Below are 14999 nucleotides of genomic sequence, written 5' to 3' on the forward strand. Positions count from 1 at the left end.
AAACACTCTCCTAGTAGGTAGAAATATCAAAATTGATATGTATGATTCAACAATATTACTGGTTTACAGAGATGTTGAACATTATTCAACATGTCTAATGTTTCCCGCGAGATTCTTATTTTACCTTTTGGAAAACGTGTGTAGCACCCAACTAATAGCAAATTCACAGGGCCTCCAAGTACAACACAGTTGCTCGTTGAAGAACTTTCATCACCAAATGCGCGTTGTAACCATTCAAGACCTTGCAATCATAATTCAGCATGTTATGTTTACTACGGGTGGTAATATATTAAAATGCAGTATTACCAGCTCTTACTTCTCTGCTTTCGTGTCATCTTAAAATATACTGAGTGGCCGTAGAAAATATTTTCCATAAAGTTCTTTGCAATTTGAAATAAATGTATAACAGACAAAATCTCAATGATCAATTTTATCATTTATAGTACTTTAGAGTACTTTAGACATTACAAGGACTGCTACTTTAACCGAGAAAGTGGCAAAACATCTAAATGAGCTAACGTCAAAACGACTAAGCACAACTTTATATTCCCTTCAATAATTTTAATCACTTCAAAAGAAACGAAACGCGTTTTCAATGCTTTTATGTTTCAATATTAGTTTTTTATTTTTTACCAAGTATTGAAAACAATTTTAAGTTTCAAGAGAAATCAAAAATTATTTCCGTTCTATTTAAGGAATCGAGATCGATTATTAATTCATAAAAAAGGAATCAGGAAGTAATTTTTCTATTCTTTTATAAATGAAATACAAAATGTATAAAAATCCAAGAATTGCAATCGGTTTTTGAAAAATTGAATTCCCCTTTTTAAGAAAGCAAATCGAAAATTGCTACTGGTTGACGTTAGTCCTAATATATGTTTTGCTAATTGCTAGTAAGAAGAGGAGGAATTGCAGTACATGTAACTATATAGTCGTAGTGTTGTCCTCACTTTGTTTTATGTCATATATGGGGATAAACAAATAGAATGAAAAGTAAATTTTCATTAATATTACTTGCGGAATGGAAATTTTCACAAACGAATTGTTGCTACATCTTTTCTAAGCATTTTCTTAATCAATTCATTCGATAACATATAATTTGTTTAGAGAAATGTCAGCACCCCATACGGTACCACAGAATATTTTTCCGATAGCTCAGAGGTTTCCATAATTATTTAATTTCTTAATATTTCAAATTATGCATATTACGAATGTGGCTAGAGCAGTTGCCCTAATTGAGGATGGCAGATCATATTCGTAGATACGTTGCAACTTTATATGAAATATCGAAGTCAACAATCTACCAAATAGTGGCTAATTTGATAAAAGAGAGAATGTTCATAAGAAAAAGTGATTACGGTAGCAAACGATCTATTATGTTTGAGAATGGTCGTTATGTTGTATTACAGAAACACAAACGAAGCAGCGTTACAGATCGCTAACTTCCTGAAAGAACATCAATAAATCATGAAATCAGTAGAAGAAGGCTTAAAGACGCTAGATTAAAAACACGAAAAAAGAATTAACTCCAGAAAATACAAAGCAACTGGAATAATGCCTATTGGACAAACAAAAATCGATTTTGTATCAATTAGTGAATGAAATACATATCGTTGAAAAGAGAAAAGTAGAGAACTTCATGCCTACCTAATTTTTGGTGAAAGTTCAATATTGGGTGGGATTTATTTAGCGACATTAATAGTTTTAGTGGAGTTTTAGTGTATTAAATACTCATGGATACAAGAGTCAATAATTTCTTTTATCTGCGGTATTTTTCGCTTATGCATGATAACGTTCGTCTTCACGTAGCACGTTATGCTAGCACCTTTTTAAGCACATAAATGCAATTGATAGACCAGTACGTTCCAACATGGAAACAGAAAAGGAAGGGAACATAAGAGGTATCAGCACCACCTTACTATCAAAGACAGATTCGTACGACATTATTGCTTACCGCTTTTCTGAGAAGGAAACAACTACATCTCCGTAGCGATTACAATCCTCTCCTTGCAATTGCGAGCTATTAGAGATATTGCTATCAATAAAAAGGTCGTTCTTTAGAGGAGATGTAGTTCAAAATTAGTTGTTCTCTCATTTGAAAAACTGTAAACAATAAGTTCGAATTATTGAAATACGAAATAATAAAAGAGGTGGTAAGTTGTACATTTTGATAAATTAGACGCACCTCGTATATCATCTAAATAGGGAATTAATTGAGGATTGTGGTTTGTTGAATTTTTTTTCTTTTAACAAAATTATCTACTTCGTTCACATTATCACATGTGAAATTTGAAGTGAATAGAATAATTAAAAAGTTTATTCCTTCGAACAAGTACGACCCATATTATTCAGTAACCTTCCCAGTCTTTGAATTTGAACATTCGTATTGAGAAATTTCTAAACCTATAAAATTTTACATGAGAAAAAACTTCATTATTGCATTATTATCAAAACGCACTAAAAGTGAACACTAAACATGTTTATTTACAAGATGTGATCTGTAGTAATCAAGATTAATACGCTTCGTTATATCTTGCCATAAGTTAACCATGCTTCAGACTTCTCTCTATGATTTAAGTGTGTGTTTCCCCCTTTCATATTTCCATGTCTCCAACCTTCATCCAATTCAGTTTTGAACACATTAGATAGAAGGTTACTGAGCAGTGGACAATCGGACGCAATTGGCAGTTGTCCTAATAGAAATATTAGATGGACAAAGCAGAGACTGAGCTTTTTATTATTTGTATTATTGCCTATTAATTGAATATTGATAAACTACGAGTATATAAATAATATTTTGAATTTCATAGCCTCAAAGCTCTCAACATTAATTTCGTACTGAAATCATATAAAGTGCTGTAATTTCTCTCTCAAAATTTAAATACGAAGTCTGGCTATCAAATAACGAGACTGGTTATGAAAAAGGGTTTTATTATAAAAATGATTCTACACTCGAATGCTCCCCGTCAATATACTCCACTCCCCTCGCCACACACCTTTCCACACGTATTTTGCATTGATCGAAGCAGTGCTGGAAATTTTCTTTGGTGAAGGCCCTTAGGAGCTCTGTTGTTTTTTGCTTTACCGCTTCCATCGACTCAAATCGGGTCCCTTTCAAAGCAGATCTTTTTCTTTCAAGGAAATCTGAGCAGATCCGTTGACGAAAGAGCTTTTGGTTAGGAGTCAGATTATTTGGCACCAACTTCGCACAGACTTTTGTCATGTGTAATTCCTCGTGTGAAATTTTTCTAAACGTTTCTTAATCGACGTTTACAACCTCGGCAATCATCCAGATGCTCATTCGATGATCTGCACGCACAATTTGGTTGATTTTGGTTACTGTTTTTGGAGTTGAAACAGTCACAGGGCGACCTGCGTGCTGGTCATCTTCAATGCTTTCACTAAAGCGCTTACACCACTCAAAAACACGCGTGCGAGATAGAGAATTGTCCCCGTAGGCCTCTTGTAACAATTTATAGCACTCAGTAGGAGTTTGTTTTAGTTCAACGAGAAATTTGAGATTGATACGTTGCTCCTGTTGAAACGTGTTTTGGGACGTGTATAGACAAGATATATAGATACCCAACGTACTTCTCGTTTTTTACCCCATCCGTTTAGGGCGCTCTCTTGGCGCGCGCGCAGTCTCGTTATTTAATAGCCAGACCTCGTATCGTAATAAATACAAAACGAAAACACTCAGGAAAGATGATACAAAATTTGAACCTTTTGTAAACATTCTCGTCTATCAACAATAAACAGCACACAGTGTGTTTTGAACATAATCTTACATTTTGAGATTATGTCCGTTCTCGTAGCTTTGTCGATTTGTTTAATATAATTGTTTGTATATGTTACAATGCCAACGTAAATTAATGAAAATTCTCTCTATGTAGATGCTGAAATCCAAGAATGGTATAAAGGATTTTTAAAAGACTGCCCGAGCGGTCATCTCTCTGTAGATGAATTTAAAAAGATATACGGTAACTTCTTTCCATATGGCGACGCCTCCAAATTCGCCGAGCACGTTTTCCGCACATTCGATGCTAACGGCGACGGCACCATCGATTTCCGGGAGTTTTTGTGCGCCCTTTCTGTCACCTCCAGGGGTAAACTTGAGCAGAAATTGAAGTGGGCTTTCTCCATGTACGACCTCGACGGCAACGGCTACATCTCCAGGCAAGAGATGCTGGAAATTGTTACGGTAAGTAGCGATGGCACTTGACATTTATTATGAACGCGTATATTTCGTTTGAATAATTTTTATTTATTTCGAAATTGTGGTAATAATAAAATGACAATATTTTTTCGAAATTTTCATTTGATGGAACGTCTTGATCCTAAATTTATTACTTTTTAGGCTAGTTTTCAAATTTTAATATTAAAAATATATTCTGATTAATAATATAAATCTATATGCTTATCAAGTTAATTTAATTTATATAAAGGTTTGTAACTTCTATTAATAAAAAAATCTTATAGGATCTGATAAAATGGCCATTATATCAAAAAGTTCTTTTTAGAAACACAATTGGATTTTTTATGTTGGACCACATGTTCTATAGTTTATCATCGGTTCCTTTCCCTTTATTTATATCACAAACAAACTGCTCCTTCCTATTTGTCTGGCTATATATCCGTTCCTGATAAATTCAATAATTATTAAACAAAATTTTCATTCACTTCACACTAAAAAAAATTTTTCTTGAGAAAACAATAAACGTGTGGAATGCATTTATACGTATATATTATATAACGTAATTTAATTCTACACTATCAACAAACACTTATACACTAAACTATTCACTAACATCTAATTTATTTAAATAATAAGTTTAATTGTTACTAAACCGATGTGTTCATTATGATATCAAATTATATATACTAACATCAACATATACTCATTTTATATAGTACTATCATATACTAGAAACTACTCATTTTCCGCAAACAAACAAAAAGGCCTTCTTAGAAATCGCCTTTATAAACAGGCACAAAAACAAAGTAAATATGTCACAAGAAAAAGATAAACAGATATTATGGAAACAAAAAGTACCCAGCGCTTCCGTCAAACCGTAACATAGATTACTATACAGATTGAGTTTTATGTATGGAACGACTTATATCAGAAGGGCTTGTACGATTTTTATAAATTTTTGTGCACAAGGATCTTGTGATACGGCCGGTATTATGGTGGTATCTACATTGTTGTCATATATTTCCTTTATCCGGAAAAATAATGAATTTTGTTATTTAAAATGGATCACCCTATATATTTTGTGTTTTTAGAAATCCTTAAGAAATACTGATTATTTTTCATGTAATATTCTCTATACATAAATGCCATAATTTCGGATTTATAGCTCCACCAAAGGAGAAAAATTATAAAAGAGTTAACAACAGAATAACAGAGTTAATACTTTCTCATCAATGCGATTATAGTCATAGTCTCCTAACCTAACCTAAGCCAACCTAACCTAACCATTTTTAAATTTGAAGGTTTTTTGGTGGAAAATTCCAAATGCGTAATTTTTTAATTATTTTGAACCTAATACCAAAAATGCACGTTTGCCGTTTCCATTCGCAGGTGACGTTTGCCGATTTCATTCGCGGGTGACGTTTGCCGTTTGACGTTCTTAGTGTACTGCGTTTTGTTTTCGTGATATTTTTAAATTTTTGTTTGTAATCCGGTATTTATGGACGGTATTATGGAAAATAGCGATTTTTTTTATTGGGAGCATTAGGCCTTATAGTGTGAGCAAAAGCAATAACAGAACTTAAAAAGAAAAAGAATACGAAAATGTACAAAGTGATACCAATAAACAGATGTCGAAAATCTAACGCTCTAACGCTCATACGTCAAAATCACGTGACAAACGCAAACGGATATGATTGTCTCTTTTCTATTGCTACGAACAGCCGACATGAAAAGAAAAAAATTGTTTATGTTGAAAGTCACCAACGGTAGAAGGCGACGTCCAACGGCTACTATGAATGGTCTTATGCATTTCAATGTTTTTGATTTTGTATAACAGCAAACGGCAACAGCAAACGGAAGGTCAAGTTTATCAATTGACCTTCATTCCGATTGACGTCATTTTTTGAACTCTTCTCTTATTACATCCAATACAGTTTGTGAAGGATTTCCGGAAGTTTTCCCTAGATTTCACAAAAAATTTCTGCTTTTAATGTTAGTGAAAAGTTTCCCAACACTATACTTATTTATGATGTGAGCGATGTTTTATTTTGTGAGTGAAGAAGTTTATGACAAGAGCGGGAAACAATTTCAAGAACAAAATGGAATCACTCTTAACATAAATGTCATATAATGTGTAAATTACGTTCTTGTTCAATTATTCTCTTTGGTTCGTGACTGCTTAATATGTTTGTCGATGGTTGAATAATTAATAAAATTGATGATTTGATTGTTCCTGTGGATATTGAAGGGTTTGCAACTTTGGAACTCCTGCCTAAAAAATAAGCTCAGCAGTACGATATTGCATATACCAATTTCTTGGCTTGGTATAAATCGAAATATGTAAAAGGGTACTTCAGAGAACCTGTTTTCTTGTCATGCTTACAAGACAAATAAAAAATATGGAGCTCATCAATTCTGTGGAGTAAATTTACAATGAAAAAGTCAACCGCGCTTTAAAATGTGATTGTTGGTAAATATTTCAAGGTATTGGCATGTTTACAACGGAAAAGTAAAGAATATCGTCCCTAAAAATCAAAAATTTTTAATCACAAAAACGAAAATCTGTCGTTTTTTCTGTACTATTGGGAAGTATGTTGTCTATTTCTGTAAGTGCATTGCACTGCACCCTTCTGTTATCAAATATCTTCATTTTACCCTGAAATACATGAATAAATATTTTTTATTGTTGCCGAATTTCTGAAACTGTGAGAACCAAAGCAATATACAGACCACTGTTTTCATAGATTCTTCGCTTCTCTGGTGGCAAAGCAAAGAGCAAATATTAAGGAAGTAAAAAAACATGGCGGATGGAAGTCTACGACAGTAATCTATGTTAATTATTCGATTGCTTTTAGAAATGACAAACCTCTAACAACTCAGCAGATTTTGGAACGTCATCACTCAATATTGTACTTTCGGTTTCTACTAGTTATGGTGGTACTGGAGATTCTAGTAATTGTGATGCGATGCTCCCAAACGTCTCAAGGCATTAATGTCAATAATGTTTCTAGTTTTACGATTAATATTGATATTCATAAGTAATGATTGTTAAATATTGATAATAAAAATTTTTAATCCCTAAAATTATTTTTATATTTTTAACACGCTTCCACGTGATCAATCACTGTTGACTATCATTGAAAGTGTCTTGTTTAATGGTAATGGTACCAAAAAAATTGAAATTCTTTGAAAAACTATACGCAAAATAAAAACTAACGTGTTGTCGACTTCGGATTTAATAAAACTAAAATAGTGAGCCTTATGATGGGCAGACTTGGATGATGTGTTGCTTATTACGGAGCTATGACTTAATTATCACATCTCGTATAATATCTACATGACAAAATATATTACGTACTATAAGTACGTACTACATTTAGATGGATCACGACAATCTTATTTGTCCTAATCAAATTGACGTCGACAGGGGTCTGAACTTTACATCCTTCATAAAATACGAGGAAAAAATTTGATTCAAGGCACGTAATTTTAACTATTTCAAGGTTATAGTTATATAGTTTATACTGCTTCCTCAAAATGGCAAATTCTTAAGATGTAATATCACAAGATGAAATTTTGAGAATCATTTGGAAATTTATTAGTTGTAATCTTGTTAGGAGAAAAATATTACTAAAGAAAAATGTAAACAAAAAGGCTTTTGAAAGTAATCTGATAATCCTACAATTATAATAATAATCTAAACATAACGTAAGTGTAAGGTGACAATTAAACTTGGAGAAAATATATATATTTTTAAACAAAATATAACATTTAAAAATAGCTGATTAAAATATTACATATTAAGTAATTAGACCCAATTTTGAGAAAATTTCTTACTTGAATTCTTAATAAATCCCTTGCAGTTAATTTAGTATTGTTTATAGTCCGCAGCAATCTATTACATCATTTTAAGTCCTTTGGGAACAAATCACATCCTTGATTCTCAATGTTATACACAAGATTTATTGAATGTCATTTTGAAAAATTTACCACAGCTAACACTATACATAATCAAAAGGACACAAATACACGAGCACAACACAACAATACTCAGTCATCAAGGGAAACTGCACAATGTCTACCAACATTAAATTATTCAATTTTGTCTCAAATTCGCCCACTTGATTAATAGTTATGTTAGCAGATCCATCTAGGCCTCTGAACTTGATTTACAAAAATGATCCAACCTTTAGCTACCTGTGTGAAACGTCCATCAAATATGTGGTTTATGTGATACAGCCTCAAGACAGACAAAACTTGTAGGTATAATATGATCTACTACCCGTGCAAAGCAGCTAGTACTAACTAAGCAAAAATAATGAAAAAATTAGAATTTTTTAGTATTGAAATGGATCCCATCGTTAAAGATTTTTACAATGCACTTTCCTACATTGCAAATTCCGATCAACCTTATTATCCTTTATATAGTCATAATACTCAAAACATAATTCAAATATTTTGTCTTAGAGGTAAACAAATTGTATGGTTGATAAGGTATTTTATTTGTAAGTTGCTCTTTGCTTATAGGATTAATAAGCTAAGGAATATTCTGGAGTGTTCATAAATGTGCTAAAATGTTCTTTGGTCTTTCGATTGGCTATAAAAACACAACAAGCTTAGAACATACGTAATCCTCAAAATAGTACGAAGATCACAATTGACATTGACTTGGAAGACGACTCAACTCATTGCAGAATACGGACATTGAACGATTATGACAGACGTTTCAAACTAAGAAATACTGTCGGCAAATGCAAAAACTGTAACAAGACTGAAGACCAAAATCACTTAATTAATAACTGCAAAATACGCGACAGACAAACCACTAGACACAAGCTAACAGAAAGACAAAATAATACGAGGGCCGTTTTTTTTCAACTTCCGATAGGGTAGAAATAAAAGACAAGTTCATAGAAAACAATAATTTTATTACCAAAAGATTGGTACACATAAAGTTACTTTTCAACATAATCACCAAAGAGATTGAGATATTTGTCATATCTGTGGACAAGCTTTTCAATACCTTCTTCAAAGAAAACTGCCGCCAATGTAGCCTAATCGTTCAGTAACAATAGAGTACCAAACAGACCTTGAAACTTCTGGAAATTACGTAGACAACGCAGTAATGGTGAATCTGCAATTTTCTTTAACCATTCTGTCAACTCGTGAACCAAGTCATCAGAAACGACAGATTTGCGTCCTTGGTCCCCTTTATCCCCCGTCATACACACGACTCATTCTCCGATAGATTTCTGCAGCCTATGGCCTGCATCTTGTAGAAAACGAATCACACTTCGCAATTCACATTTGGCGAGAGCATGAATAATGGCGGACATGTTTACGTGGTTGTAGCACAACGCAGACTGATGCCTGAATGTCAACAATGGCGTCGTGTGTAGTGCGACAACTTCGCAGTCGTCTACAGCGCATACCCGCTTTCTCCTACCTGCGTAGCGTTTGCACGGAGCGATCGGAGATTGAAAAAAGCGGCCCCCGTACTAAACGATGACGACGATATATGAATTGCTCATACAAACTACACACTACCTGCATTTGACAATAACACACACCATAAAACAAACAGAAAAAAAATATTTTTCTCGTACAAGAAAACAGTTCTTCTTTTTCTGCGGATTTTTGGGATGCGGCTGTTGGGATGGGTTCCGTTAACAGTTGTTTCTAAGGATACTGGATGGAAATGTCGAGTAGATCGTTGATGTATAGGAAAAAGAGAGTAGGTGACCTCAAACCTTTCTGAGGTGTGTCCATCGATAGCAATCTGGATGGATTGGTCTTTGAGAAAACTACTAAGCCAGTCGATAAGTGAGGACGACGGTATTTGTCGTGTATTAGTATGTGACTAAAAAACTCCATTTTCCGTTTTTTTACTTAAAGATCACTTTCTTCTTTTTCCTTAGTCTGCATAACTTTCATGTTAATGCTCCGTCCAGGATATTTTCAAAATACGTCAATATATCCAAATTTCGAAAGATTTCAGTCTTTTTAAAGTAGCCTCTGTTGTGGTCCAGCCTCTACAACATAGAACAAAACAGAACATATGTAGCATCTGACTAGTCTTAATTTTGGTTGAAAATAAATATCTTTGCTTGTATATAGTTCCTTCATGTTGTTAAACGTAGTTCGTTCTTTTTATCCGAGATTGTATTCTGGTCCCATTTCGTGATCACTATGGTTCCGAAATATGTGTACGTTTGAAATTTAGAAAAAGCAAAAAATTAAATGAAGAGCTCGATATTTAATCCTCACTCTAAGTTAATTGAACCTCCCTTATACCCACCTTCTCAGTTTTGATTATTTTTTTAGGCAATCTATAAAATGGTGGGATCAGTAATGAAAATGCCTGAAGATGAAAGTACCCCCGAGAAACGCACTGACAAAATCTTCCGACAGATGGATCGCAATAAAGACGGAAAATTGAGCCTGGAAGAGTTCATAGAAGGTGCTAAGAGCGACCCATCCATAGTCCGACTGTTACAGTGTGATCCCCAGGCACAATAGTCGCCATAAATCATACTCACCAAAAAAGTACAGACATTTTTTTTTAATTTAACGTTCTGTAATTTAAACCGTAAAAGGTGTAGACTAGTGTTTGGCTTATGACTTTCAACAACAATATGTGGCGAAACGATTCGATCAGGAACTACAGATCTGTGATTGCTGGTTTTTGTCTCTGTTGATTTGAATGTCAAGCAAAATGTATGCTTCCTACCTCTTTAGTATGATTACAGTATGAATTTTAGAGCTAACAACAATTTTCACATTGGCTACATTATAGCCTGTGTTACTAACAAGGATAAATCAAACTAACATTTAAAATTAAGGTAGTCGTTTAGGGTAGCCCACTTAAAGAATTCATTCTCTTAATTATCATTCTCTCTATTTTTTTATCATATTTTGTTAATATCAGTTTTATTTTAATAATATGTTGATAGGATGAAAAATAATTGAGTTTTTTTGACTTTCTAATAGTAGTAAAATATTTTATGAGGATTAAAGGAAGACTATTTTTTTTATAGAAAATAAAATTGTTCTTTCATTGAACAACCAAAAAGTATTCAGAATGTTTTAAGGTCTATTTAACAACTCTAGTAGTGATAAGTATCCACTTTAATGCTGATCGTTTTATATACATAAAACATTGTCTGGGTCCGACTAAATTTATGGCGCTTAAATGATTGTGTAACAAAATTTCAAATGAATAAATTGTTGCCTACTTTCATAATTTATGAGAAGGTATTAAGCGGGTATCTTTCTACCTATGAGAAATTGAAATGTTTCAACCAAAATGTTTAAGTGCCGCAATATTTAGTTGAAGATAAGTCTGTTTAGAATACATACACAGTTAACGATGAGCTATAATTACATTATTGCACTTATCCAAGTTGTTAAAAATAACTTTAGCTACCCTATAAGAAAAAAAATTTTGTTTCAGAATTTTTTTCTTCATGGTGCCAGTTTTTTTCAATATTATTACTGTCAAATTGGGTCATTTGAGATAATTTTAAACTTTACGCGTGTATTAAAAAGAAACCGTTCAAGCTAGATCATCCAAATCAACGCCCTATTTTGGGTCTGTTACTATAATATGATACCTTCTACATCAAAAAAACAGAAATGAAACACTTAAATATATATAATTTCTTTTCTCAAGTTACCTCCACAGGAGCGGTGACTTGACAGCCTAAATTGTGTTTTGAAAAAATAGTGTTTTTTTAAGAAAAACTGAGTTTTTAATACTACTATTTTATTATGTAACAAAAGTACAAAAGTTTTGAAAAAGATAAACAAAAAACATTTTTCGGTAACCTATCTATAGATATATATAAAAACTAAAACTATATAAAAACTAAATAATAGATACAGGAACTAACTTTGACAATATTTGTATTGCCTCGACAACTGTAATGTCTTCAATCCAAGGAAAAATAAATATTTTTTTTGTATTTTGCTAACTGGATCATAAAGCTGCACGTGAATAAAGAATTTGGCTTTGTTGCAGTTATTTTTCCTATAAACTTCTTTAAAATGTTTAGTTTGTGTGGAACTTGGTATGAAAATTCCACCAAAACAAAGTCTCCAGTTTTTAGTTCTGCTGGATTTACATCATCCCTGTCAGAAGAATCTTTTAAAAGTCTTTTTTTTTCTCTTTGTTGATGGTGCGGTGTTTACATTCTGACTTAGATTGTGTAATTCTTCTTCAATATTTTCTTGGATTGTATCGCTAATATTTTCATTGCTTTTTCTTAGAAATATTTTGAAAGCATTGTCAATTATATTATTCCGAGTTTTTAGCTTCGAGGTAGGGTTGCAATTTTGTCAGCACTTTTTGTCTGTTTATTGGGTAAATTCAAGAGCTTCCAATTCAAAAGCGTATCTCTCCAAACTCCTTTTAAAACCATAATATAAGCCACATCCAATGGTTGACATATGTGTGTACTATTTGGAGGTAGTAAGATAATTCTTATCTTATAATCTTTGCATAATTCTATACTAGAACTGTCAAGATATCTCTTAATTAAGTATCTCATATCTACTGAAGTTAGGGAATACCCTCATTCAACATATAACGATTTTGCACCCTCCGGTTTATAGTGTCCTTTGGTATTACATATTTTTCTTGTAGTTTTCTTAATGAAACATATTTTTCCCTTTCTTCCATGGCTTTGTCGAAATTTCCAATATCATATCTTCTGTAATTGGCCCCAATTTTACGTCTATAGCGTCCCATTTTCAGCACCTGGAAAATATCTTTTTTTATACTGAGAGTACCTTAGGGTGACTTAAAACATATGTCTCATATCACCATCTTATACGACGTATTTGGATTGTTTTGTGAATAAAAATACGTCTATTTCTTTAACAGAAATGCCTCAATGTGAGCCAGATATAGAAACAGTAAATAAATGTAAAAGAATTGCGATATTGAACTTGGGTTACACTAAATAAACAAAATTTTACATCATAATGTTGAATAGAGCAAATATTACGTTGTTTAAATATCCACAAAAAAGTAGGCACCTTCTCTAAACGAGGTATGAACCACTACTAAATTTGAGCAAATACCTATTAGGGCGGCGTTGTGGAATTATCACAAAATACGTAAAGTTTTGTGGCAAGTCACCAAGCAGTCTCAAGTGACCCGATCTGACGGTATATAATATGTAATAATTAAAAAAAGTTGTTTGTTCTAATTTTCAAAACTGATTTTATACACTAAAGAATTTAAATTATTTGTTAGTCTACTCCTTAGATGGTTATTGTTTAGTTGTATACATCAACCACTCTTGTGTGATCGCGAGGTAATTTGGCAATGTCCCGGTTTTTGTCATATTTGTAGATTTTTTAATGATGTTTATAAAGATTTTTACTGAATCCTAATATCGATTGTTAAGAAAGGGAAAGTACGACTCTGTTAAGGAACGAATAGTTATCAGTCTGTACATTTTTGATTTTACAAATTGCCGTTTAAATTTTATTATATTCATCTAAATACTGAAAATTAACTTATGTGAATTGAAAGCCAATTGATCAATTTAGACTTTGATAGTAAAATAACATTGAATTTTCTATTATTTTAGTCGATTTTGGTACTTATACAGTCCAAAGTAAAAAAATAAAAAGTTAAAATACAGGTGGTGCATAAAATGATGAGTTCGTTGATAGTCAAAGCACCCTTTTTTGATGGAGAAATTGAAATAATTAGCCGAAGGGGTGTATACCAGTATTATTGCTATACAACGAACACAACAATTTGATATATTTTATTGACATCTGCAAAGTTGTGATCAAATGTTTTACTTCCGTAAGTTGCGGGATACATCTGATCATCAGTTAAAAGAAGATAATTGATATTACTCTATTCAACTTGTTTGCCAGACATTGATTAACAATTCAATCACTCTGCATTTTTTTTGCCAAACATGTTGGGCTAGTGAATCGATTTTGGAATTGATTTTATGATAATAAGCTTTCACATATTTGATTTACAGTTTTAGATCATATAAAACTATATCTCCATAATTATGAAAATATATTTATATGTATGTATACGTACAACATTTGTGTCATCTATTCACAAATTCAGATATTTATGCGAATTTTCTTTGGATTATGTTATATGAAATGATTGATATGTAGATTGATATTAGGGTATTGAAACATTCCAGTGACAACATACTAAATTTTTAATTTTAGTATTCCCGTATTTGAATCTCATGCCTTACGTAGTTGGGAAATTGAATGTACTCTACATAAAATTAGTAGATATATCTATAGTCCTACATTAGGACTTTTATATACAAAAAATGTTCTGTATGTTCTCTCTGTAATGTTTTTTCATGTGTAATCTCAATGTTGTGGAAGGATATTTTCTAATATTCAGTTGTTTCCTTTCCTGCTATTTTCCATGCTCTACTTTAAAGAAGTTTAGATGTTTGATAAGATAAACTCAGTCATGAACACGCATTTGCCCTACTATATACTTTTATATTCCTCCATGTACTATTTTAGAAGCTGCAATTACAAAAAGATTATATCAATCCTCAAATATAAAAAATGGAAAAATAAATAATTTTTTGGAACTATATTCATGCCCTAATGAGGCAACATTTAAACTCTCTTAAACGCTCTTTAAACGAGCATTATTGGAAAATGACACCATTATGCGAAAGTATCTGAAACTAGAACATAAAAAAGAGCTTGTTTAGTTGCTAATCTCGTACATTTTGATGAATCTGGTTTTTAACTCATAAATGAGTTGGTTAATCTATCGGTAGAAACACTT

General features: G+C 32.3%; 1 protein-coding gene across 4 annotated transcripts in view; it reads left to right on the forward strand.

Annotated features, from left to right (window-relative positions):
- The window catches only part of LOC130444096 (neurocalcin homolog), a 226092-nt gene extending 211309 nt beyond the window's left edge, over positions 1-14783 (forward strand). For all 4 annotated transcript variants that reach the window (XM_056779086.1, XM_056779087.1, XM_056779088.1 and 1 more), the window contains exons 3-4: positions 3894-4201; positions 10520-14783. In XM_056779086.1, the coding sequence (XP_056635064.1) occupies positions 3894-4201; positions 10520-10714 (503 nt within the window). In that variant the 3' untranslated portion in view covers positions 10715-14783. The remainder of the gene's footprint in view (positions 1-3893; positions 4202-10519) is intronic.
- The last annotated feature ends 216 nt before the right edge of the window (positions 14784-14999 follow it).

Source organism: Diorhabda sublineata, chromosome 5 (assembly GCF_026230105.1).
Source record: "Diorhabda sublineata isolate icDioSubl1.1 chromosome 5, icDioSubl1.1, whole genome shotgun sequence".
Classification (NCBI taxonomy): Eukaryota; Metazoa; Arthropoda; class Insecta; order Coleoptera; family Chrysomelidae; genus Diorhabda; species Diorhabda sublineata.